The 27844-nt window shown below is 45.1% G+C and overlaps 1 protein-coding gene across 11 annotated transcripts in view; it reads left to right on the top strand.

Annotated features, from left to right (window-relative positions):
* GIGYF1 (GRB10 interacting GYF protein 1) overlaps positions 1 to 25818 on the top strand; it is a 332123-nt gene extending 306305 nt beyond the window's left edge. For 10 of the 11 annotated variants that reach the window (XM_033924367.1, XM_033924371.1, XM_033924372.1 and 7 more), the window contains 2 exons: positions 18723 to 18864; positions 24322 to 25818. In XM_033924367.1, the coding sequence (XP_033780258.1) occupies positions 18723 to 18864; positions 24322 to 24374 (195 nt within the window). In that variant the 3' untranslated portion in view covers positions 24375 to 25818. The remainder of the gene's footprint in view (positions 1 to 18722; positions 18865 to 24321) is intronic. The other variant, XM_033924369.1, reaches the window with a different exon arrangement.
* The last annotated feature ends 2026 nt before the right edge of the window (positions 25819 to 27844 follow it).

The following is a 27844-nucleotide window of genomic DNA, read 5'->3' as shown; positions in this document are numbered from 1 at the left end:
GACAAATTTAAGAAAAACTTAAAAACTTTTTTATTTCGTGATGCTTTCTCTTCCATTTAATCTCTCTTTACTTAATTTTCTTCTATCTAACTTTTTTCTTCCACAAACATTCAATATATTTTTTTCCCCATCCAACATGTTTTTTCCCAACCCCTCTTTCTCCTTTTTCTATCTACAATGTAACTTTACCCATCCATTTCCTCTCTCCTCACTGTCAAGTCCGTCTTGTTATTGTTTTTAATGTTCACTATATATTATTTAAATTACTTAACATTTTTTCAATTGTTTCTACTCTTATCTGTCATTTTTAAATCTAATGTAAACCGTCCAGATATTTGCTTGATGGTCGGTATATTAAAATCTAATAAACTTGAAACTTAATGCTATGGGAGAGTACCTGAAGAAGGAGCTGTTAGGATGGGAGGACATAAGAGAAGTGGATAGACAGTGGTCTAAGCTGAAAGGAGCAATAAAAATGGCTAGGGACCTTTATGTGAAGAAAATCAATAAAAACAAGAGAAAAAGGAAGCCGATATGGTTCTCCAACCTAGTGGCTGAGAAAATAAAGGCGAAAGAGTTGGCGTTCGTGAAATATAAAAAAACCCAAGAAGAGGAGAGCAGAAAAGACTACAGGGTGAAACTGAAAGAAGCCAAGAGAGAGATACGTCTGGCGAAAGCACAGGCGGAAGAACAAATAGCTAAAAATGTAAAAAAGGGAGACAAAAATTTTTTCAGATATATTAGTGAAAGGAGGAAGATGAAAAATGGAATTGCTAGGCTAAAAGATGCTGGGAACCAATATGTGGAAAGTGATGAGGAGAAAGCGAATGTGCTAAACAAATACTTCTGTTCTGTGTTCACAGAAGAAAATCCTGGAGAAGGACCGAGATTGTCTAGCAAAGTTACACGAGAAAATGAAGTAGATTCTGCGCCGTTCACGGAGGAGGGTGTTTATGAGCAACTTGAAAAACTGAAGGTAGACAAAGCGATGGGACCAGACGGGATCCATCCCAGGATACTAAGGGAGCTCAGAGAGGTTCTGGCGAGTCCTATTAAAGACTTGTTCAACAAATCTCTAGAGACGGGAGTGATTCCTGGGGATTGGAGGAGAGCGGATGTGGTCCCTATTCATAAAAGTGGTCACAGGGATGAAGCAGGAAACTACAGGCCAGTGAGCCTCACTTCAGTTGTTGGAAAAATAATGGAAGTTTTGCTGAAAGAAAGGATAGTGTACTTCCTTGAATCTAATGGGTTACAGGATCCGAGGCAACATGGCTTTACAAAAGGTAAATCGTGCCAAACGAACCTGATTGAATTTTTTGATTGGGTGACCAGAGAGCTGGATCGAGGACATATGCTAGATGTAATTTACTTGGATTTCAGCAAAGCCTTTGATACAGTTCCTCATAGGAGGCTGTTGAACAAACTTGAAGGGCTGAAGTTAGGACCCAAAGTGGTGAACTGGGTCAGAAACTGGCTGTCGGACAGACGCCAGAGGGTCTTAGTTAATGGAAGTCGCTCGAAGGAAGAAAGGTGAGTAGTGGAGTCCCTCAGGGATCAGTGCTGGGGCCAATCCTGTTCAATATGTTTGTGAGTGACATTGCTGAAGAGATAGAAGGAAAAGTATGCCTTTTTGCAGATGATACCAAGATAAGTAACAGAGTAGACACCGAAGAGGGAGTGGAAAATATGAAAAAGGATCTGCAAAAGTTAGAAGAATGGTCTAATGCCTGGCAACTAAAATTCAATGCAAAGAAATGTAGAGTAATGCATTTGGGGATTAATAATAGGAAGGAACTGTATATGCTGGGAGGAGAGAAGCTGATATGCACGGACGGGGAGAGGGACCTTGGGGTGATAGTATCCAAAGATCTAAAGGTGAAAAAACAGTGTGACAAGGCAGTGGCTGCTGCCAGAAGGATGCTGGGCTGTATAAAGAGAGGCGTAGTCAGTAGAAGGAAGAAGGTGTTGATGCCCCTGTACAGGTCATTGGTAAGGCCCCATTTGGAGTATTGTGTTCAATTTTGGAGACCGTATCTGGCGAAGGATGTAAGAAGACTTGAGGCGGTCCAGAGGAGGGTGACGAAAATGATAGGAGGCTTGCGCCAGAAGACGTATGAGGAGAGACTGGAAGCCCTGAATATGTATACCCTAGAGGAAAGGAGAGACAGGGGAGATATGATTCAGACGTTCAAATACTTGAAGGGTATTAACGTAGAACAAAATCTTTTTCAGAGAAAGGAAAATGGTAAAACCAGAGGACATAATTTGAGGTTGAGGGGTGGTAGATTCAAAGGCAATGTTAGGAAATTCTACTTTACGGAGAGGGTGGTGGATGCCTGGAATTCGCTCCCGAGAGAAGTGGTGGAGAGTAAAACTGTGACTGAGTTCAAAGAAACGTGGGATGAACACAAAGGATCTAGAATCAGAAAATAAGATTAAATATTACATTACATTAATGACTTCTATTCCGCCTGTACCTTACAGTTCTAAGCGGATTACATCAAAAAGATAACTGGACATTTCCGGGAATAGGAATACAATTAAAGACGTTGAGCCTAATACATCAAAATGATAGCTGGTCATTTTCAGGAAGAGGAGTAAAATTAAAGGCGTTAAGTCTAAAACAATTTTGAAGGGAGGATACTAAGAGGGAGAGAGAGGGGAAAATAATGGGGGTTAGGACATTTGGATGAATTTCTTGAATATGGTTTTGATTTTTTTTCGGAAAGCTTTGAGGTCAGTTGAAGCTGTCAGTAGGTTGGTGATGGAGGGGTCCAATTTAGCTGCATGTGTTGCTAGTAAGTTGTCGTACATTTTTTTGCGTTTAGTTCCTTTAAAAGGGGGGTAGGAGAAAGGGGACTGTTTTCTCCTCTGTCTGGATGAGAGGTTCCTATTTAGGCGGTTGTTTAGGTGGGAGGGTGCCGTTTCGTTTAATGTTTTGAATAATATGCAGTATAGTTTGAATTGGACGTGGGCTTGTATTGGAAGCCAGTGTGAATCTAGGAAGGCGTTGGTGATGTGAAATATTGAACTAAGGCCAGTACTGGGCAGACTTGCATGGTCTGTGTCTGTATATGGCCGTTTGGTGGAGGATTGGCTGGGAAGGGCTTCAATGGCTGGGAGGGTGTAGATGGGCTGGAATAAGTCTTAACAGAGATTTCGGCAGTTGGAACCCAAGCACAGTACAGGATAAAGCTTTGGATTCTTGCCCAGAAATAGCTAAGAAGAAAAAATTAAAAAAATTAAATTGAATCAGGTTGGGCAGACTGGATGGACCATTCAGGTTTTTATCTGCTGTCATCTACTATGTTACTATGATATAGAGCAGAGCTAGAACATTTCCCTATAATACTTGCCATACAAAAAATATTTGTTTCTAATATCTCAGTAGCAGCAAGTACAAAGTAATTCAGGACCTAGAGCAAATCTGTCATTCCAGCATAATTACCAAAACTCACATAAAGGACCCTACCTAGGAAAAGTTGGCACTGTAAATATGTCATGGGCCTTAGAACAACAGTACACCTGCTGCAGCACAGAACAAGCCAGGTCCTTACATAGAAACTCCATGCTAACAGAAAATCTGGCCTTTGTCACTTAGTTTGTGTAATTCATTTAAACAATTTAATTCACTTTATTTGATACATCATAAGGTTGGTGAATTGATTATTATAATTTAATCTCCAATTGATTTATACTTTGTCACTCACACAAACTACAGATAGACCTTCAGCAAATACAAACTAAGTATCCATAAACTAAATAGAATATGTAGACAAATATTCATTTGAAACATAAGAATCCAGACTCTTGCATGCATAGCTTTTTAAGTTTAAAGTTGAATCAATTTTTATTGTAAAATTAAACTTAATACAGATTGATCCTGCACAGTAAATGCTAACAGAAAACCATGTCCTCTTTTAGCGTCCCTTCAGACCAGCACAGAACGGATGGGTTTGTGTTCCTTTGCCAGCAGGTGAAGACTGAGACACATTGACTTTTGGCAGTAGTACAAGTGGACTGTGCAGTCCCATCTACAATCAGTCTGTCCTCAGTCTCCAACAGGTGGAGGTGGTAAGCCTGTGCAATCTTTCCTTTTGATAGTTAGGGCCTGTTGGATCTGATTAATGGCCTTTTTATTGTCCATTTTTTGCTGTCCAGACAGAGCTTGGGGGACCCTTTTGGGGGTTGGTCCTACCTCGGGGGTGCCACACTGAAAGGATTGAGTCCCTCCCCCCATTTCCCCCACTGCCTCATATTTAATTTCTTTAGAGGAGCCTCATCTGTACGCCTGGCCACCCTTCAGGCACAGACTACAGCTTTGAGACCGTAGGGTCCTTTGCACGTACGTTCAGCGGACCCAGGAGTTCCATCGGTTGGATCATCCTTTTGTCCTATTCGCAGACTCACATAAGGGAAACGGTGCTTTTAAAGCTATAATTGCACACCGGATCAAAGAGGCTATCGCTTAGGAATACCTTCAAAAGAAACCTGTTCCAGATTTTCTCAAAGCTCATTCCGCTCGGGGTCAGGCATCTTCTTGGGCTGAGTCTTCTCTTGTGTCTCTGGTGGATATCTGTAAAGCTGCAGTTTGGTCTTCTCTCCATTCTTTTGTTCGCCACTACAGTGTGGATGTTCAGATGCATCGGGAAATGGTGTTCAGTGAGCGTGTTCTTGTGGTGGCCCTTCAGGGGTCCCACCCATGATGGATACTGCTTTGATATGTCCCATCCATTCTGTGCTGGTCTAGAGGGATGCAAAAGAAGGAGAAATTAGGTTTTTACCTGCTAATTTTCTTTCTTTTAGTCACTCCATACCTGCACAGACCCCGCCCTGTCATTTATTTGGTATTTTTTCACAAAGTGTGTATTTTTTTCCTGTGGTATTGTTTATCTTTGTTGTTGGGGGAATATAATAAGAGCAGCAGCATTTGGTTTGTCTGGTTAGCTGGTGAATTGTGGGGACGTTTTTGAAGATTCTTGTTCTAATTAGTATCCAACAGTGTTTCCAGGTCCGATCTGGACACTTAATTTATCTTCTCCATGTGAGAGTAGAGTTGGTTGTTTTCTTGTTCAGCCTAGTTAGTTTCTGCTTGGATATTCGTCAGACTGATTGTAGATGGGACTGCACAGCCCACTTGTACTACTGCCAAAAGTCAATGTGATTCAGTCTCCACCTGCTGGCAGAGGAATGTGAACCCATTCGTTCTGTGCCGGTCTGGAGGGACTAAAACAAAGAAAATTAGCAGGTAAAAACTTAATTTCTCCTTATCATACACTCAGAACTCGGATATACCCTCACCCAGTACAGAATAAGTAATCACAAACTAAAGATAGAAATATGTGGACAAAAGTTAAACTAAACAGCCAAGAAGTACGCCACAGAAACAGTAACACACATCCCCTAATACTGTTCAAAATATAAAAGATAGCAGATGTAAATTTGAAAAAACTGACAAATAACAATCACCACTTTACAAATTAACAAATAGAAATAAAACGAAAATGGAAAATCTGAAAATACCTTTTTATCCCAGGACAAGCAGGCAGGTATTCTCAGTATTGGGGTGTCGTGATCCAACGGAGCCTCATTGCGGACGCCTCACAAGCAGTCTTGCTTGAAGAAACTCGAAGTTTCAAGTCGCCCGCACTGCGCATGCGCGAGTGCCTTCCTGCCCAGACCAGGGCGCGTCTCCTCAGTTCTTACTTTTCCGCGGAGCCAAGTCCGTCTTCAACTCTCTGCATGAAGTTTTTCACTTGTGCCTTCTAAAGTCCGCGGTTTTGGTTTATTTTTATCTTAATCGCTGATTTTCGCGTTCTTTCTTGTTTTCAAAAAAAAAAAATAAAAAAAAATTTCTTCCATCCGTTTGACTGGGCAGGCCACGTGGCCGCAGCCCCGCAGCTTCGATCTTGCAGCGGAGCTTTTCCAGCCTATGTCCCGGCCTATCACCAGTTTTAAAAAGTGTGCCAAGTGCCAGCGCGCGATTTCGCTAACGGACCCTCATCGACGCTGTATTCGGTGTCTCGGGCCTCAACACCTCCCGAAATCATGCCTGCCTTGCTCCACACTCACCACATGTGCTTTCAAATGGCAATGCATCTTATGGGAGTCGCTGTTCAGCATGGAGTCCTCGACGGAGCAATCTTCATCGAAGGGCCCTTCACCTTCGACATCATCTGCTGCTCCCCAGCCTTTCACCTCTGCGGCGCCGAGTCTCATCAAGCCTGCATCGTTCGTGCCGGCTCCGACTCCAGCGCCTGCTGCGATGCCTTCCTCGGTCTCTTTAGGTCAGGTAGCACAGCAGCCTATCCCACCGGTGGTGCTAAAAGTGCCTAAGGCTTCTAAGCCCAAGCACTCAAACACTGCCTCTAAGGCAGTGTTTTTCAACCTTTTTTGGGCAAAGGCACACTTGTTTCATGAAAAAAATCACGAGGCACACCACCATTAGAAAAAGTTAAAAAATTTAACTGTGCCTATATTGACTATATATAAATATATAGGAATCAAATAAACACAAAGAAAGTATTTTATAATGCTGCCACCGCCACTGGGGAATAGGCTGCCACTGCCGCCATCGGGAACAGGCCGGCACCGAGTTCTCCCTGCTTCTCTTCCCCGCAGGGCCGACCAACTCTCGCCACCCGTCGTCAATTCTAACGTCGGAGAGGACGTTCTAGGCCAGCCAGGCAGCGATTGGCTGGCCCAGAACGTCCTCTCCGACGTCAGAATTGACGCGAGTGGCGAGAGTTGGCCGGCCCCACAGGGAAAAGCAGGGAGAACTTGGCGCCGGCCTGTTCCCGATGGCGGCGGTGGCACTCAAGTGGCTAAAGAGTCGCAGTTTGCCGGCCTAGGGACAACACTGGAGGGTGGCCAGCTGTGCACCCCCTTGGGACGTAAACCCGGGGTGGGGCAGACTGCCCCCCCCACCCTGGTATGCCACTATCTGTACCTCACTTCCTCCCTATGACCAAAAATTCTCCTTTCTTCTATTCCCCGTGTACACAACCATCTCTTTCCCTCCCTTCCTCTCTCCAAAGTCCATGCCTTCTGTGTCCAAACACTCATTCCCTCCCCCACCTCAGCATCTCTTTCCCTCCCTTCCTCTCTCCCAAGTCCATTTCTTCTGTGTCCAAAAACGCATTCCCTCCCCCACCTCAGCATCTCTTTCCCTCCCTTCCTCTCTCCCAAGTCCATTTCTTCTGTGTCCAAAAACGCATTCCCTCCCCCACCTCAGCATCTCTTTCCCTCCCTTCCTCTCTCCCAAGTCCATGCCTTCTGTGTCCAAAAACGCATTCCCTCCCCCACCTCAGCATCTCTTTCCCTCCCTTCCTCTCTCCCAAGTCCATTTCTTCTGTGTCCAAAAACGCATTCCCTCCCCCACCTCAGCATCTCTTTCCCTCCCTTCCTCTCTCCCAAGTCCATTTCTTCTGTGTCCAAAAATCCATTCCCTCCCCCACCTCAGCATCTCTTTCCCTCCCTTCCTCTCTCCCAAGTTCATGCCTTGTGTCCAAAACGCACTCCCTCCCCCACCTCAGCATCTCTTTCCCTCCCTTCCTCTCTCCCAAGTCCATGCCTTCTGTGTCCAAAAACGCATTCCCTCCCCCACCTCAGCATCTCTTTCCCTCCCTTCCTCTCTCCCAAGTCCATGCCTTCTGTGTCCAAAAACCCATTCCCTCCCCCACCTCAGCATCTCTTTCCCTCCCTTCCTCTCTCCCAAGTTCATGCCTTGTGTCCAAAACGCACTCCCTCCCCCCTTTTGTGTTCCGTGTTTGCCTCCCAGCCCATCTTTGCAACTTTCTCAGCAAAACGAAGCTCGAGCCGCAAGGCTTGTCTTCTGCTTCCTGCCTGCCCTGCCGCGCACAAATAGCCGAACGGAAGTATTCTCCGACGTCAGCGCTGACGTCGGAGGGCAGGCTTTGCTTAAGCCCTCCCTCCGACGTCAGCGCTGATATCGGGGAACACTTGCGATCGGCTATATGTTAGCTGCAGGGCAGGCAGGAACAGAAGACGAGCCTCGCGGCTCGAGATGTATTGAACTCCGCGGGTCCCCCGTCCAGCTCTCTCCTGTCCACGTGGGGCGGACCGCCCCTCTCCCTAGACTGGTGGAACTGCCCTGATGGCGGCCCTGACCGTACGGCACACCAGGCAACATCTCGCGGCACACTAGTGTGCCGCAGAACAGCGGTTGAAAAACACTGCTCTAAGGAGCGCGAAGCCCATGCAGGTGGTTCCATTGCAGATGCGGATCCATCCTTGCCGGCTTCGTTCCATACCTTGCTAGAGAAGCAATTCATTGAGCTCTTCACCACCATAGGGCCTAAGCTTCTCACTCAAATCCAGCCTGGGCACGGGGAGGCCTCCCGCGAGGTCGAGCCGCCTGCAGTGCCTCAGCGATACACACACTCTCTACAGGGAGCAGAGTCTCTGCGAGTGTCTGGTCTGGCATCGGTGCATGCATCGCAAGGAGCAGAGTCTTTGCCCATGCCTCCGTTGGAACCGATTCACTCGACGCAAGGAGTAGAGTCTGCGAGTGCCTCTGTTGGAACTGATCCACTTGATGCAAGGAGTAGAGTTTTTGCGAGTGCCTCCGTTGGAGCCGTTCCACCCGATGCAGGGGCTCGAGTCACTGCGGGTGCCTCGGGGTGATTCCAGCCATCCACCCCTGCTTCAATCAACGGCCTCCAGCCCCATCCACTATCTGGGGGCCTCAGCAAAGACACACTCGCCTCGTCCATCGAGACCGGCATCCAGACACAGCTTGCATCATCGATCGAGGCATTCATCGAGGCACTTGACCAGGCATGCCTCGCCTCATTGAAAACAGCCGTTCCTGCAGTATACACCACCGGCTACTTCTCCGCCTCCGCTACCGGAGCTCGAGGACTCAATGGGGTCTATCTCACCACCACGATCCCCATTCTCATTGGATCCAGAGGCCTCGATGTCCTCGAGTCCTTCTCGAGGCCCGGCTCTAGCCGACCAGCTATCTTTCTCCTCGTTCCTTCGGCAGATGGCTGCTGATTTGGACATTCAACTGGACACAGGTTCCAAATTTTCAAAAGAGTATCTGCATCTCCCTCAACCACCTGCTGAATCCCTCAAGCTTCCTCTACACAAGCTCCTGGATCAGACTTTTGTGCGGTGCCTCGAAACACCCATTGGATGCCAGTTACCGCACAGTACACCATAAAGGGTTCGACGGTTCCCAACTCTACCACCAATCCCTTATGGTGGAGTCCTCGCTGAAGCGGTCTCACCCCTCCCAGGTCTACGCCACTGTCCCACCTGGTAGGGAGGGCAAGACTATGGACCGGTTCGGCAGGAGAATTTACCAGAACTCCATGATGACCTCCAGAGTTCTGAATTACAACTTCCACTTCATCACATACTTTGAATTTTTCCTGTCTGTCCTCCAGAAGTTCATGCCCTATCTGGACCCTGGAGCACAGTTCGAGTACCAGGAGGTTCTGGCTTCACTTTCCCAGCTTTGCTTGCAGATGATGCAGTCCTCCTACGATGCCTTTGAGCTCTCTGCTCGGTCCACGGCATGTTCGGTGGCAATGCGCCGACTGGCGTGGCTCAGAACCATCGATATGGACCCCAATCTCCAGGACAGGCTTGCCAATGTCCCATGCGCTGGTACCGACCTCTTCGATGAGTCCATTGAGGCGGCGACCAAGAAGCTTTCGGACCACGAGAAGTCGTTCCAATCCATCCTCCGTCCGAAACCCAAGCCTGCTCCCCCTCGTCCATCACGCCCACCGTTAATCTACCAGCGGCGTTACCCACCTAAACAGGCTCACCCCATCCATCAGCCCGTTAAGAGGCAGCATCTTCAAAAGCAGCAACAGAAGCCACAATCGTCTGCTGTCCCTAAGGCTCCTCAGCCCTTTTGATGGTCTCAAAGAGGGCATAACATCTGTCCTTCTGACTTTTTCAGTTTTGTCACCGATTGGGGGTCGTCTCCATCATTTTTACCATCGATGGACGACTATCATCACCGACCTCTGGGTCCTTTCCATCGTCAAGGAGGGATACTCTCTTCAATTCCATCACGTGCCCCCGGAACATCCTCCAAGAGAGTATCCTTCCAACTTGACCCAGACCACCCTTCTTCTTCAGGAAGCCCAGGCCCTATTGCACCTGGGGGCTGTCGAGCCGGTCCCCTTGAGCCAACAGAACAAGGGTTTTTACTCCCGGTACTTCCTTGTTCCGAAGAAGACGGGCGATCTGCGCCCCATTTTGGATCTCAGGGTGCTCAACAAGTTTCTGCTCAAAGAAAAATTTTGCATGTTGACCCTGGCATCCCTGTATCACCTCATCGAGCAGAATGACTGGTTATGCTCTCTGGATCTCAAGGAGGCCTACACCCACATTCCCATTCATCCGGCCTCGCGTCAATACCTCAGATTCAGGGTGGGACATCTTCAATACCGAGTGCTTCCTTTCGGCCTGGCCTCGTCACCCAGAGTCTTCACCAATTGCCTGGTAGTGGTGGCCGCAGCGCTCAGGAACCATGGTCACCAGGTGTTCCCCTACCTGGATGACTGGCTCATCAAGGATTCCACGTCTCAGGGAGTCGTCCTCGCGACCCAGAAGACAATTTGGCTACTGCAACATCTGGGGTTCAAGATAAACTTTCCGAAATCCCATCTACAACTTTCCCATACTCTTCCCTTCATCGGAGCTGTTCTGGATACCACCCAACTCAAAGCGTTCCTCCCTCCTCCACGTATGGAAGCTCTCCTCCATCTTTGCCACTCGGTGTCATCTCGCCCGTCCATCTCGGCGAGACACATGGTGGTTCTTCTAGGCCACATGGTCTCTACTGTTCACATAACTCCTTTGCCAGACTTCACCTCAGGATTCCTTAGTGAACCCTGGCATCTCAGTGGACGCAGATATACGACCCTCTGTCTCGACACATCCAGGTCACTCCTGCCCTGCAACAGTCTCTTCTCTGGTGGATGCTATCCTCCAATCTATCCAAAGGTTTGCTGTTTCAAACGCCCCCCCATCAGAAGGTTTTCACGACCGACTCGTCGACTTATGCTTGGGGGCTCATCTGGACGGTCTCCGCACTCAGGGTTATTGGACCAGCTCGGACCGCCAGTGCCACCATCAATCTCCTGGAACTCAGGGCGATTTTCAGTGCTCTCAATGCTTTCCAATATCTGCTTCACGACAAGGTGGTCCTCATTCGCACGGACAATCAGGTCGCCATGTATTATGTCAACAAGCAGGGGGGCACGGGATCGGCCTCCCTCTACCAAGAAGCTCTAAAAGTTTGGGATTGGGCAATTCGCCACAACACCTTCCTCAAAGCTGTCTACATTCAGGGGGCAGACAATGCCTTAGCGGATAACTTGAGTCGTCTTCTACAACCTCACGAGTGGACTCTCCACTCAATGCCCCTTCATCACATCTTCTCCCTGTGGGGAACGCCTCAGATAGACCTCTTTGCATCCCCCCACAACTTCAAACTGCCTCAGTTCTGCTCCAGGATCTACACTCCTCATCGCCTCGAGGCAGACGCTTTCCTTCTGGACTGGATGAATCTCTTTCTATATGCGTTTCCTCTTTTTCCACTCATCCAAAAGACTCTAGTCAAGCTCAAGTTGGAACACGCCACCATGATTCTGATTGCTCCACAGTGGCCCAGACAACCTTGGTACTCCCTTCTACTCCAACTCAGCACCAGGGAGCCGTTCCCTCTACCAGTATTTCCCTCGCTACTCTCACAGCATCAGGGGTCTCTACTCCTGACAGCTTGGTTCCTCTCAACTTAACTCCGCTCCAGTTTTCTCAACCTGTGAGAGATGTCCTGGAAGCTTCCCGGAAGGCTGCTACAAGTCAATGCTACCACCAAAAGTGGACTAGATTTTCTGCTTGGTGTTTTTCTCACCATCATGAGCCACAGCACTCCTCCTTGTCTTCGGTTTTGGACTATCTTTTGCACCTTTCTCATTCCGGCCTCAAGTCAACTTCGATACTGCTTTCCATCAGCCGCTTCAAGGGAAACCTCTCTCTGCTCATCTGGTAGTTTCCAGATTCATGAAAGGACTTTTCCATGTCAACCCTCCTCTCAGACTGCCTCCAGTGGTTTAGGACCTCAATGTTGTTCTTTCAACTTATGAAACCCCCATTTGAACCTCTTAACAAGGCTCATCTGAAGTATCTAACTTGGAAAGTGGTGTTTCTCATTGGCCTGCTCGTCGAGTTAGTGGGCTTCAAGCATTGGTTGCGGATCCATCTTTCACAGTGTTCCACCATGACAAGGTGGTCCTTCACACTCATCCAAAATTCCTTCCCAAAGTGGTCTCAGAATTCCATCTGAATCAATCCATTGTTCTCCCAGTGTTTTTTCCAAGCCTCATTCTCATCCCGGAGAATCAGCTCTTCATACTCTGGACTGTAAACGTGCCTTGGCTTTCTACCTGGATTGCACATAACCACACAGAACTGCTCCTCAACTTTTCATCTCCTTTGATCTGAACAAGTTGGGACGTCCTATCTCTACCATCTCCAACTGGATGGCGGATTGTATCTCTTTCTGCTGTGCCCAGACTGGATTACCCCTTCCCAGTAAAGTCACAGCCCATAAGGTCAGAGCAATGGCAGCCTCTATAGCCTTCCTCATATCGACACCGATTGAGGAGATTTGTAAGGCTGCTACTTGGTCCTCGGTTCAAACCTTCACCTCTCATTACTGTCTGGATGCCTTCTCCAGACGGGATGGACAGATTGGCCAAACAGTATTGCAAAATTTATTCTCCTAAGTTGCCAACTCTCCCACCATCCCATTGTGGTTAGCTTGGAAGTCACCCATTAGTGAGAATACCTGCCTGCTTGTCCTGGGATAAAACAATGTTACTTACCGTAACAGTTGTTATCCAGGGACAGCAGGCACCACCCACCTCCCCTGGGTTGGCTTCTCTGTTAGCTATCTGAAATGAGGAGACGCGCCCTGGTCTGGGTGGGAAGGCACTCGCGCATGCGCAGTGCGGGCAACTCGAAACTTCGAGTTTCTTCAAGCAAGACTGCTTGTGAGGCGTCCGCATCGGGGCTCCGTTGGATCACATCACCCCATTAGTGAGAATAGCTGCCTGCTGTCCCTGGATTACAACTGTTACGGTAAGTAACATTGCTTTATTGGACAAATCCATTTTTCATGTACAATCCAACTTTTTTCCGGGACCAGTGGGTTATTTCCATCTACCCACCAGGACTTTAAAGGAAGCCTCAAACTTCAGAGCTTTAAATCCCTCCCCCTCTTACCTCATCACTGTCCTTGTTAGCATCAGTTTTCCTTCCTAAAAGCCAGGCTGTAGGAGCATGTCTTTTCTGCTCGTGTTTTATTTTGTATATTTTCAGTCTTTATGTTCACGGTTTTCACCCTCGTGCTGCGGAGGTTCCCTCCGGGGACAGCTCTCACTACGGAAAATTGCAAACCTTTGGGGAAAAGTCTGCTTCTAGAGGGTTCCCTGCTTGTCAGTAAGTCCTCTGATCAGCCTGCACATCAGCTCAGGACTCAGGAACCATTCCCTTGGGAGCTTGGTCACCCCAGGTTTGTCTGCTAGTGCAGTGATTCCCAACCCTGTCCTGGAGGACCACCAGGCCAATCGGGTTTTCAGGCTAGCCCTAATGAATATGCATGAGAGAGATTTGCATATGATGGAAGTGATAGGCATGCAAATTTGCTTCATGCATATTCATTAGGGCTAGCCTGAAAACCCAATTGGCCTGGTGTTCCTCCAGGACAGGGTTGGAAACCACTGTGCTAGTGGGTCGAGCGCAGGCTGCGGGTTTCCATGGAGGCACGCCCAAGATTGGATCCATTCCTCTGCCATATGTTCTGCGCAGCGTATCTGAGGGTGGCGGAGGTACCCGGCTGTGGACATCCAGCTGGTGGGGTAGTCAAAAGTTTCTCAAAGTTTAGCTTTCCAGCAATGTGAGGCAGAGGATCTCCCTATGAGCTGTTTCAGCTCTATCTGTAGTGTTTTCCTGTGAGCACATGTTTCTGTGAGTTCAAGCTGACTGATTGAATCAGCGATTTGGGGAGTCTTTAAAATGGTTTTTAAGTGGTTTCCCTGTATACCCTACCCCCCACCCCTAAAATCACTGTTTTTTGAGAGTTCTTGTGGTTTTCCCGAGCTATTTTTAGTTAAAATTGGAACCCATGGCAGCCATCTTGGATTTTTCCTGATTTGAATTTAAAGATTTTTAATCTATTTGCCAGCTTCATTTTTGAAAGAAAACTGCTTAGATAGCCTCCCCAGGACAGGATGTGATGGATTCATGCCTCATTTGTAGTGTATGGCTATTGGATGCGCAGCTGTGTTACACATGCGTTGTGGCCTGCAAGGGGTGCAAGGCTTACCTGAATTTGATGCCTTCGACCTCCAAGGAGGATCTTCTATCGCCTTCTTTCCTGACTCTTGCAAAAATGGTGTTGGGGGGACCCTGGGGAGTGTGCAGGCGACGCTACAGCGAAACGCAAGCGCATATCAGGAGATAGTTTGTAAATCCTCCAAACTGTCCAAATCTGCTAAGCAGGAATCGGCTCCCACCATGGAGGATGGGTTTTCCCTGGATTTTGTTAATATTCTGTATCAGGCATACTTGGCTAAATAGTTTCTGCCTGTTTCCCTTCAGCCGGCCTGTGGACTAGGGTTTTTTCTCTTGCTTCCCCTCTGGGGTATTGGCAGATAAATCAGTAGTGCCCATGGTTATGCCAGATACACTTTCCTTCCCTCTGCTTTCGCGGGGGGGGGGGGGGCGGGGGGGGGAGGGGGCGCGGCACCACCACCTCCGCAGCAGATGTGGTAGATCTGGTGGTTCTCCAGGATCCAGATCAGGGTGGAGCCCCTGATTTGGGGGAGGATCTCACTATGTGCAGATTTTTCAAGAACATGCATCTTGTGAATTTGATCTCTGAATTTCTCCATGAATTAAAGCTGCAGTCTGAGCAGCCAGTCACTGCAGAAGGTTCCCTCTTGAGTGACCAGAGGCCACAATCCGCCTCTTTTCCTGATCATCCTGATCTCATTCGGGTTCTTACAGACATCTGGGAGACTCCTGAGGGTCCCTTGAAATGTGCTTGCACCATGGCAGATGCCTTTAACAAGCATTTTGCTTCCCCAAAGGTGGATTCCTCGGCGTTGGTCACCAAGTGCACTTCTCTCCCCAGTGATGGATGTTCAGGACAGACGTATGGATTTTGTCCTGTTTGATTCGGTGGCCACTGTTGTTCAGGCTGAATTAGCCTCTTCTTTCATGGCCCGGGCATACCGTTCCAAGTTACGCCATGATCTGGACATTGTGGCACTTCGTGACACGGATTTTATAATCTCAGGAGTGGATTATATGGGTGATGCCTTGTATGACATCTTGAAAGTCCTTGCTAAGCTTTCCACCTATTCCATTTCAGCTTGCAGGATGCTCTGAATCTGGCATTGGTCTGGCGATTCGTCTTCTAAAGTGACCTTAAGCCAGTTGCCCTTTAAGGGACAGCTGCTGTTCATCCAGGGTCTGGATGATCTTATGGCCAGTGTGCAGGATTGCATACCCATTTGCATGCCAGAATTGGAGAATGTATGACTGCACGGAAAACCACACAGTGAGCCATTTTCAACATCGGGTCGCTATACCAGTTTGACTGGTTTAGCAACCATCGGTACACAATCAGAGTTTTGTGCATCCGTCCTTGAGTTAGGTCTTCCAACCACATGAGTGGTCTTTAAACATTGGTGTTGTCTAGATTATCTTTCAAAAATGGGGCACCTTCTTTATAGATCTCTTTGTCACTCAAAAAGAAAGTCCCTCTTTTCTGCTAGCTATGAATGCCTTTCACATCAGTTGGGGAAGAATGCTCTGTATACGTATCCTCCAGCATTTCTCATAGTAACAATTCCCTGATCCTGCTTGAATTTCAGGAGAGCTCTATTGGCTATAGATCTGATTACCTTACTTCTGGAGCTAGCCTCCAAAGATCAGTGGAGATAGGACTACTTTCCAAGTTTCAAGTTTCAAGTTTATTTAATTCTTAATATATCGCCTATATAAACATTCTAAGCGATGTACATAATATAATAAAACATAGAAACATTAATATACTTTAAAATCAACAAATTTCAATAATGACTAACAAGAAAGCGGGGAAAAAGGGGACAAAGTTACAATAAGGGCATAGGAAAAAAGGGAAAAAACAAAAGGTTGGGTAAATTGTTACAAGGCACTCTTTATGAATATTAATTTAGATCAAGTAGATACGTAAAAAAAAATATTAGAGATCATAGGCGTCCCTAAACAAATAAGATTTTAAAAGTTTTTTAAAAGCTGAGGTATCATGTTCCATTCTAATATACTGAGGAAGGGAGTTCCATGATTGTGGGCCTGCTACAGTAAAGATGTCTGCTCTTCTCGTGCCGATGATTTTTAAAGAGGGGATAGTTAGTAAATTTAATTCTGATGAGCGTAAAGAGCGTTGTGGTTTGTAGGGGATTAGAGATTTTGAAATGAATTGTGGCTCGCTAGATGATAGTGTCTTAAAGATTAGAAATATAATTTCCAACTCTCATCTTTCAGAACAATGGGTCCTTGTTTCATATCAGTCTCTAGTCCTTAGCTCTTATGGCTTGGATGTTGATAAGTTAGAAGTGAACTCCTTGGATTTGCGAGAAGATGTGTCTCAGTTTCTGTTTGTTTCCAGGGAAGAATATTCTAGGAGATCTTATGGATTCAAATGGAAGAGGTTTGCCATCTGGTGTAAGGGCAAGGCCCAAGATCCTTTATTCTGCCCTGCACAAAAGCTGCTTGATTATCTTCTATGCTTGTCAGAGTCTGGCCTCAAGACCAACCCCATAAGGCTTCAGTACAATTGAAACTAACAATCATGTAGAGAGTAGACCCATCTCTGCTCAGCCATTTATTGAGCTTGTTTATACTAAAAGCTCCCATCAAGCCCCCAACAATGTCATAGGATCTCAACATTGTCCTTACCCAACTGATGATAACTCTTTGAGCCACTCGACACCTGTCACCTGGTGGCATTCACTTAAACATGCAAAGTAAGGAGCAGAGTGGTTTCATGCACATATCGTGTACTCCTTTCAAGCGTAATGTCGGTCTTCCACCTTAAATGATTGTTCTGTCAGAGTTCTTTCCAAAGCCCACGCCCATCAAGGTGTATGTGCACTGAACACTCTGGACTGCAAGAAAGTCTTGGTCATCTATCTGGAGTGGACTAGAGACCATAGAAAGTCCAACTGCTTCTGTTTGTTTTGAGTTCAACAGGATGAGGGCTGCCATCAGTAAAAGCACCCTCTTGAATTGGCTGGCCTATTGTATCTCCTTTACCTATGCCAAAGCTGGGCTGACTCTGGAGGGTAATATCACAGCTTTCAATATCAGAGCTATGGCTGCATCGGTAGCTAACTTGAGATCAGCCTTAATAGAGGAGCAGTGTAGACTTCAGTCCACACAGCCTGATAGCTAAGGATTTCCATTAGTGAGAATATTGCATTCTGCTTGTCCTCAGAGAAAGCAATATTGTTCACCTGTAGCAGGTATTCTCCAGTGACAGCAGGACGAGTATTTTCTCACCTCTCCTCAGAGTTAAATTCTGGTATCTATTGCATCAGACTTAGTTGGTCCTGCACACATAAGCATGGTGAGCCACTTCCAATCACTTCTAGAGAGGATGCTGGAGATCATTTTTTGTGCCAGGCTCTGTTGGATGACATAACACAACAATGAGAATATTCTTCTTGCTGTCCTTGGAGAACACTGCTAAAGATGAAGTAACTTCACTTTTTCTAATTATGTTGTCCTAGTCTCTGGTTTCTAAGTTCCTTTTGCCTGTTAACTTTTTCCAGTATCTCCTGTCCATTTGACATTCTTTTTCTCATTCTGTTTGCCTATGTGTCCCTGTCCTTATCCTCCCCCATGTCCAGTACCATCCTCTGTGTCCCCTGTCCTTATTCTCCTGCTTGTTCACCTCGCCTCTCCTCTCTTTACTCTCCCCTCCCTACCCCCCCCCCCCCCAATATTTAGTCTAGCTGACCCTGTTTTATTTCCATATCCTTCTGTCCTTATTTCCTGCTCTTCCCCCCCCCCCCCCCCCAAAAAAAAAAAAATAATAATAATTCTTTCAAATCTTCCTTCCCTGTGGTCCACCTGCTTTTCACTCATGGTTGGCACTGAACTACCCAAAGACCTGCAGTGGCAATATGAAGATCAGAAAGACCGTATGTGATCACCCAACTAACATATACATTGAAGACTACAACCAACAGAAAGTCTTTGACTTATGGGGTGGGACACTTCAGAGCAGTCAGTATGCACACAGTGGAGAGGCCCCACACTGACTCCTAATCTTGACATCACTGCTGCAGATCTTTGGGCAGTCTGGTACAGCCATGGTGATAACAGAGAAGGGGAACTCTCCGAGTTTGGCAGTCTACAAAAACTGGTATTTACAGTGGCCGGATTTTTGTTCTAGCTACTGGCCTTCCCCTGTGAGAACCAGCTGCTGCTGGGGTGGACTTGAGGCAAACCAAACCCCTGGCTAAAAGCAGAACACCATTTTCATCTCCTCCCTTTAAGCTGGGTTTATGAGAATGCTGGAATTAGAAAACCCTCTCTGCCCATGACCACTACAACTGAGGGCCAATGGCAATTAGGTGAATTACCTAAGTGTGAAGTGTCCTGTGTTGCAGGAAGCCTCATGGATCAGCCCCAGCAGTCTTCAGTCCATGTTTCAGGCGAACCACACCTCGAAGCAGCCGCTGTTTGATGGGAGTCAAGTAGGGAAAGTGAAGAAACGGCCAGTGGTGCTGCACGCAGACCCCAGCATTTTGGGTAGGTCTTTGCATGCAGTGGTAATATGGAGATCGGAAGAGGTGGGGTGCACAAAGTTTGCACACACAATTATTTTTCTCTTTTATATATCTGGTGTAACATATCTCTTCTGTCATATCTTGTACTTTGAGGATAAGTAGGCTGTTTAAGCTTCAGAGCGGGTAGTAATACCATCTTCCAGTGTAAAGGAATGGTATGCTGAACCTTAGGGTACTCTGCATTTTCGCAAGTATACTGCAGAAAGCTGTCAATAGCTTTTGAAACCTCCCAAGAGTTTGATGCCCCCTTAAGTTTCTCTTTGTGCAGGTGAGCATGAAAGACGTCTGCTGATCTGCTCGGTTTATTTCTTTTTTATTTTGTGATAGCTTTGTAGTTTTTCGCTCTAGTCTCAGTCTTTTTTGTGAAATCAGAGATCCCTTTTGATAAGGGTCTACTCTGCCTGCCTGGAAAGGAGCAGATTTTAAATCTGCAGCTGGCAGGTGTATCCTTCAAGGACCTGTTTCAGCCTGCCTGATAAATATTAGTGGAGCCCAGGGTCCGTCCCCTGGTATTTGCTCATCCCTTTGACTTAGGGGCTGGAGCGCAGGCTGTTTAGACGCTAATAAGTGTTCCTTCAGGGCACTCATGGTACCGGCTGTGTTTAGTCCCCCCCCCCTTTTTTTTTTTGTTTTTTTTTTTGTTTCATGAGGTCTGGGGAGGGGGTTGAGGATTGGTCCATGGAGATCTGATTGGCAGCCCGAAGATTCCAGCGAAGTGGATGAGTGATTAGAAGCAGAGGGCCTCTCCTAGAACAGCTATACTTGAGAGGAACTGAAGCAAGCAGCAGCTGCAGTACCATCATTTCACCAGCATATGGTCTGTGAGTAAAGCTGTGACAGCCTGTGGGAGGGGTATCTTCAAAATCTATTTTTAATTGTTTCCACAGTTAGGGTCTTGGTCCACAGCGATCTCCTCCACTTATATTGTCTGCGGCAAACAACCACCAGTATCAGAGGAGTAGCCTTCTCTTGGGTGGAATCAAGGGTGATACCTCCAGAGATATGTAGATCTGTGACATGGTCTTCCCTATGCACTTTCACTAAATTCTATAGGGTGGATGAGGTGGTGCACGAGGTTTCTGCTTTTGGATCCTCAGTACTGAGAGCAGGCTTATCTCCCCCACCAAACTTCAGAAAAGGTGCTGCTGCTCTCTACTGACTCCTAGTTGTCTATCCCCTACAGAGCTGCTAATTTCCAAGCCAATAGTCCTGGAAATCCTGAATTTTTCCCACCCAACATCTGAAAAGGTGATTTAATTTCTTCCTGACATCTTTTGCTATAGAGCAGCTTGAAAGACTCAGTCACCCATTCTTTCTCTTTCCCCTGCTTTTGGAACTGTCTGGGCCTCTGCTGAACTCAATTTTTGAGATTGTTTTCTTAGCCACAGTGTGCTTTCTAACCTGAGCCTAGGCCCTCCTAATCTGCCCCTCGTCCCACCCATCCCTTACTCATATTACATTTATACACCCACTAATTGCTCTCATCTATCCTCCAGCTGACACACACACAAAAATATCATCACTAATTAACACTCCTCCAACCAAACCTCCCATCAGTCAACTTTCCTGACCCAGTGCAATAGGAAACCACTCCGGATTTTACCTCTTGCCTCTGCTGTACTTCACTGGGCTCCTTAGCTCCACCTACAGGTTCTTCCCTTATGCATGTATGCCTGCAGGAGTGTTCTGCTGTCCCCACTTTATTATTTTATTTGGCGTATTTTTCATCCCTTTTTTAGGATTTCTGGTACTTAGAGCATTTTTTCAGCTCTGCCTGCTTTGAGAACACACAGACTTCGGTCTGTAGCTGACAGGCCTATCCCACTGCCAGCCTGCATAGTTTGCTGGGGTTAAGCACAGGCTGTTGGGCGCACTTAGGAGATTCGGCAATGTTTTGACAGGTGCCGGCTGTGTCTTCTCGCCTTTGCCTGTCCCAGTGTGCATCTGTTGGTCCGCAGGGGTGGAGGTGCGGTCAGATTTAGAGTCTGTCTGGCAGCCCAAAGATCAGTTTCTAGAGGCATTCCCAGCATTGAGGCAGTGATTCTCTCATTCAGCTACTGTTAGAGAGCTGAGGCAGGCTGCAGCACAGATCTTCAGACAGGCCACATTGAGTTCAGGCTGTCACAGCCTGTGAGAGGAATAGGGGAGGTTGGAAAAGTGAGGTTTTAAGTGTTTCTGAATGTTCCCCTGTGTTCCCCCTCCTAAAAAATCCTAAAATCACAATTTTCTGAGTTTAGGAAGAGTAAACAGATATGGAGGGATAATATCAGAAACTATAACTCTGTACTGAAAAAGGCTAGAAAAACTATTATTGAAATAAAATCGTTAGGTCAGATAACCAAAATAACACTCTCTTTAACATTTAGCACTGTTTAACAAATTCCAATGATAAGTCGCTACATTCTTCTTTTCCAGAAGCAGAAGCCTTAGCAAAATTTTTCAATGAAAAAGTATTCCCTTATAAGAGATTCGTTTCCTGCATTAAATTCTCATGACTTCCCTTTGGTCTCTGAAACTAATACATCTGGATTTCCCGCTGATCAAACTTGGGTTGCTTTTGAGTCTGTAACTGAGACACAGATCCTACAATTATCTCATAAATTGAGGAAATGCAAGTGTATCTTAGATCCCATTCCCTCAAGCTATTGTATGGCTAACTGAACTTACAAATTCTGCCTTAGAAGATGGGGGATTTTCTACTGATATGGGCCATATAGTAGTTACTCCTCTGGTAAAAAAAAAAAAAAAAAAGCTGATTTAGATCCAACTACCCGTTAAATTAATTGCAAATGTACCGCTGTTAACTAAAATGATGGAGTTTAATTTTCAGTCAACTCTCCATTTACCTAGAGAGATTCTCTATTCTTTTGTGGTACCAGCATAGGTTTAGGCCAAATTTCAGTACTAAAACTCTTCTGATTTCTCCATTCTCAAAGGTTCAGCAATTACATTTGAATAATAAATTTGCCATCATACTACAGTTCGACTTGTCTGCTGCATTTGATGTTGCCATCACGACATTTTGAACTATGGTTAATTCCACAAATGATTTAGAGAGTTATTTATTCTTAGAGCAATCAGTATACGTTTTATAATATTATACTCCAAGATATATCATTTCATTCAATTCTATTTCCCTTCCGTTCATTCATTTCAATCACTTAGTTCATTTATTAGCATCATGCATCAAAAACCTCAGATACATCTCTCTACCGCCCAATATGTATTTTTGTTAGCAGGGAGTTCTCGGTGTAAAATCCTCATAGGTTTGAGCAATTGGATAATTTTTTAAATATATTTTTGCTTTTTAAACTTATCTGGCAAAGGTCTAGATAACATAACATATAAATTTTTATTTATATACTGCAAAAGCCTTTCAGTACTATGCGGTTACCAAAATTAATACAGTAGAGAATCTAGACTAAAAGTGCCTAAGAAAAACCATTTGTATAATAAAGATAAAATAGAAAGGAGGAAAGAACAAAAATTAAACAAACAAAAAAAAAAAAATCCTAGCATAAAAATAAAATAAAGTCAACATGAAATAAAATAAAGGCCAATCTAAAAAATCATAGTATCAGTCCAATCCAGTCTTTATTTGGTGTTAGGCCAATGCAACATCGATGTAGGAGGCAGCACCAGATCAAGCAGCAACTCTCCCACCATCCCATTTCTGTTAGCTTGGAGGTCACCCATACTTGAGAATATGCTGCCTGCTTGTCCTGGGATAAAGCACAGTTACTTACGGTAACAGGTGTTTTTCAGGGACAGCAGGCAGATATTCTCACAACCCACCCGCCTCCCCGAGTTGGCTTCTTAGCTGTCTTATTTTAACTGAGGGACCGCGCGCCCTGCGTCAGGCGGGAAGACACTCGCGAATGCGCAGTTTGGGCTATTGCGAACTTTCTAAGATCTTAAAGTGGTGATGTACTTTTAAAGTGGTCTGTACTGGGGTTCCGTCGGTGACGTTACCCATACGTGAGAATATCTGCCTGCTGTCCCTGGATAACACCTGTTACGGTAAGTAACTGTGCTTTCCAGTGCATCTGATCTTTAGGAAATTTCTCAGATTTCAGGTAGTGCAGGACCATTATCAATAGAGTCCTGCCCTTTAGCCTTGCATCCTCTTCCAGAATATTCATTAAGTGCCTGCTTCTAGTGGCAGCACCGTTGTGGGCTCAGGGTCTCCAGGTGTCTATATGATTGGCTGATAAATAATCCAACCTCGCAGTGGGTTATGGCAATGACTCAGTTGAAAATTCTCTCCTTCTTTAGCATCTCTCCAGACCGGTACAGCTTCACGAGTGGGCAATAGCTCATCATGACCAGCAGGTAGAGACTGAGACAAAATCTTTTGGCTGTAGTAGAAATAGCTATGCTTCCCTTTCATACCTCAGTCTGCTCTTAGTCTTCAGCAGGTGTGGTAAGCTATTGGAGTCTTCCCTCATGAGTGTTAGGACTTTTGGAATTTGTGTAGTGGCCTTCTTGTCTTCATCTGTGCCAGACTGAGCTTAGGGGCCCTGTTTGGGGGGTCCATCCAACCTTGGGGGTGTCACACTTGATGAGTCACGAGTTGAGTCCCCCCTCCCTTTCCTCTACCTCCCCAAAATTTTGTAGAGGTGCCTCAGCTGTAAGCCTTGCCACCGATACTGGCAAGGCATATGGTTTAGAGAGCCAGTGGAGTCTGTTCTGATTTTTTTAAAAATAAAAAATCCTCAGGCAGTGCCGATCTGAAGGGATCCTTCCCTTGTCTGTTATTGCTTTTTTTCTTGTTAACTGCCACTTTTCTTCCAGCTGGGTCACATATTGCACAATGAGCACTTTTAAAGGGAAAAAGTGCTCATTGTGCTCCAGACGTGAGGTTTGCAGCAGGAGGGAGTAGGCATCCCTCCTGCCGTGGACAGTGTGGGGGGTTCAGGGGTGGCAGCGGGAGGGAGTGGGCATCCCTCCTGCTGGCCGACTTGCAGTGGGGTTCGGGGGGGGGGGGTCCCTGCCATGTCTGCTCAGCTGATCACGGCAGAGAGATTTCCTTGCAATGATCAGTTTAGCAACCGCATCTGAAATGTAGGCCAAGATTTCAATGGCTTACATTTCAGGCGCCTATCGTGACCCTAGCTGGAGATGCCTAGGACTTAAGCTTACCTAAGGCCTCTTCCGTGCAAAACCATGCCCAGCCTTGGATGAGCTTAAGCGTCCCTAGGCGCCTCTCTGCACCCGCAACAGACGACTACAGTATAGGTGGCGTCGGGTTGTTGGTTGTTTGGGGGGGGGGGGGGGTTAAACGTGCATTCCAGTTGGCTGGTTAGACAGCGGTAGGCCCTGAATTTTCTGTAAGAATCTAGATTAAGATTAACATTAAAAGCCAACTTCAAGAGTTTCAAATGTCCAAATGACCTCTTTTTCTCATTCCTCTTCACAGGATATTCCCTCCACAGCACATCTGGAGAACTGGAAACTGTGGAGGATTACTGAAAAAACACAGCAATAGGAATCTGCTGCCTTTTATGTGGAGTTTCTTTTTCTTACCATTTCAGTCTTAGTGGAAGGATGTCTGCACTTGAAAAAAAAAGCCAAGAAAGGCTCCCAATGGTCTTCGCTGCCTCTTCCCCACTTGAACAGTGTGAGGGGAATGAAAATGTTGGTGGGAGGCAAAAGGGAGCAGAAGGAGTAGAGAAGGTGGTTTTTGAATGCTGTTAATCTAGAAAAAAGCTGGAGAAGGAGGAGGAGAGATCCACCTCCCTTTTCCCTGACTTGTTTATCACACATGAAGCACCTTATAGAATTTATGCACTTTATCAAAGAAAATAAAAACAAAAAACTTTTTTATATAAGACTTTAAAAAGAAAAAAAAAAAAAAGAAAAACTGGATTTTTTTCCCCTGAGGAAGTTTTTTTTAAAGAAAAAACAAAATACAAAAATTAATCTTGAAAACACTGTTATTTTCAACAAGAAACTAAAATTAATAATGAGCTTAACATGACTTGAAGAAATGCACTTATTTGTGGAACTGGACTTTGATACTCTATAAATATAAATATATATATATATATATATATATATATTCATATATACATATATATATATATATATATATATCTGTGTGTGCGCACATATGTATGTAAATATATATAAGACGTGCGCAGTTTTGTGTAGCTGAAGCCATTTTTTATTTTTTAAAGTGATTTTTTTCTCTTTCATCATCTTTTTAAAAGTTGCACAATACAGTTTGCTCCTTTTTTGTCATCAGCCTCCTTCATATCTCTGCAAATCAAATCTGCTCTCCAGCTATGAAATTAGACTGAACAAGGGAAGATGGGGGGACAGAATTTGCTACAGATCCAAGAAGGAAGGCAGAGGTTTAAAGAAGGAGCTTTATCTGCCACAGAGGTTTAAAATGGATGAAGTGTGAACTTTATACCTGTTGCCTCTCTATCTTCTTTTCCTCAGTCTCTATCATCATTTTGTGACTTGATGGTTTTCTACAGAGTGTTTGTCACCATCTCACAACTGTCCCCATAGGATGATAACTTTCTGGGATTTTTGTTTTGTTTTTTTGTGATATGCACTTAAAATAATTTTTGTGTGTATATGCGTGTATGATAGGATTTCTTTTTTAAGTATTATTTTTTAAACTCTGAGCTATTGCCCTCCTTCCTACACAGCTTTTTGTGAGAAGAGGGACTATATTAAGATCATCTGGTTTCTATTTTTGAGGGAGTGAAGGATTTCCCTACCAAGTTGTGTTCTTATATTACTTTTTTTTTTTAATTAAAGAAAATGGTAGAAAGCCTCTCAACCCTGTAAAGAATGCTTCCCAGGAAATCTCACCTTCACAGCATAAGGGATGGAGGAGCTTTTAAGTGTTAAAAATAGACCTGTTATCTTATGCATTCTTTTCATTTTACTTGCTCATGTGAATTAGAATTTTTGTTGAAGGTGGGGGGGGGGAAGACAGGGAAGGGGTTGCAAAAAAAAATAAAATAAAATTATATGTGTGTATGTATATATATATGTATATATATATATATAAAATATATATATATATATATATATATATATATAAAAAGTTATTGATGTTTTTGATGTAACTATGTTTTTGATGTCTTGTTTACAAACTCATCTGACCTGCCTGTGTGCAATTTGATGAGGTGGAGTGGTGATGCACAGGGTGCCACAATAGAAGGAGAACAGGGGTCCTCTTTCAGCCTTGGTGTTATTACCACCTCATCTGTCTGGTAAAAGGTATTGGAAGGAAGAGCATCCCCATCAGTGGGATTTACACATTCAACACTGATGAGCTGTTGGAGAAGCTGCTCCACCTTCCACAGAAAGAAAAGCTCTTACTTCAAGACCATATGCTCAGTGTTAAGATCATTTTTGCAACAGGAATAAGTACATTCTTTTTCCATAAAGAAAGGCAGCCACTCTGAGATGGCAGGCAAAACAATACAAACTTTGAACAGCTTGGACAGGAAAAACAAAATAATGCCATCTAAAAACTGTTCTGGTTTTAAAAATTAAGAATTGCCCTTGCCTTTATTTTCACCTGTTTTTTGCTGCCTGGATGTTTGGAAACTCTTAAAGAATTTGGGGGGAGGGGAGGAAATAGAAGAAACCACAAAGCCCTTGGATTTTACTTGTTTTGTAATTATAAGTACAGCTACCCGTGCATCTGATCTGGCTGCAAAGATGGGAGAAGGAAGGACAGAAAGCAGCACAGATTCCCTGGACACAATACCTGTTCCTTCCTTGCCGGGGCCAGCTTTCTGACTTTTGCGGTATTTATTTTTCCTTTTTGACATGACCAAAATCAAGAACAGTGTGTGGATTTTGGATATGGGAGTTTCTGCTTTAACTTCTAATTGTTTGCATTGAAGACAGCTATCGGAAGACAGCCTGTGACGAAGAAATGTGGAAACATGCCCAAGTGAGGAGAGCTGGTGACTATTGTATGGTGGAGGGTGTGTGTTTCTGATTTCCCCCTTCTTCCCGTTGGATACTGTGATCTGGTTTGAGTGGTGGCCCTGCCACTCATATTCCTTGCCCCCTCCCAGGGTGCTGGGGATGAAGCATGCAGATGCCTTGCTTTTGTGTTTCTTGGGTATGTGTTTTCTATCTTGCCTCCACTGTCAACGTTGCTTTTCTGTGGAGTAAATGATAGGGTCTAGCAGTGATGCCAAGTCTCTCAGTAAATCACCTATTCCCATCCCTCTTTCCCAGTGATTTGGATAGATTGCTGATCAAAGTATCAAAATTCATTGGGGGGGGGGCTCATTATTCTTTAGCTTTGCCTTGCTTTTCAGGATGGCTGACTGAGTTATACTGTTTAAAAGGAAAATACTGTACAGTGTTTGCAAAAAAAGTGTGGAGGAGGAAGCAGCAGTGATTCAAATGTTATTTTAATCCTTCCTTTGCCTGATATTTTCTGGTCCTAAATTTGTAATCATTCCCTATAATCCCTCTCTCCCTCATATGGATTTAAGTGGGAAGTTTTGTCCCAGAAAGAATCATCTTTTAAAGGGCTAGAAAATTCATATTGTCCCGTCTTAGTTTGTACATATAAAGTTGGATGAGGGAGAAGGAACAAGGGTTCAAGCTTTGCTTGTTGTAATTCAAGCAATGATGTCTTGGTTGAATGTACTATTATATTTACGGTAATCTTCTGTTTTACAGGCTTTCTAAATGCTGCTGTGTTTTAGAGTGAGGAGGGAGGTCATTCCAACCCACCTGCAGTCATCTCTGTGGCTTGCCTTTTGGAGTTTTTGTGAGGATAGACTCATTTTTCCTTTTTAAATTGGCCTAGTTTACTTTCATATTGCTAACATTAGTGCTGAATTAAGGAGAAGCTTTTGGTAAACTAGGTAAGGCTTACTCCTTTCTTGTGAACTGTTAAGTATATTGGTTGTACACACAGGAAATTGTAGTGCCTAGCTTCTGTTAAA

This window comes from Geotrypetes seraphini, chromosome 16, assembly GCF_902459505.1.
Source record: "Geotrypetes seraphini chromosome 16, aGeoSer1.1, whole genome shotgun sequence".
NCBI classification, from domain to species: Eukaryota; Metazoa; Chordata; class Amphibia; order Gymnophiona; family Dermophiidae; genus Geotrypetes; species Geotrypetes seraphini.
Note: the sequence above shows the minus strand (reverse complement) of the source record. Positions and strands in the feature narration are given on the sequence as shown.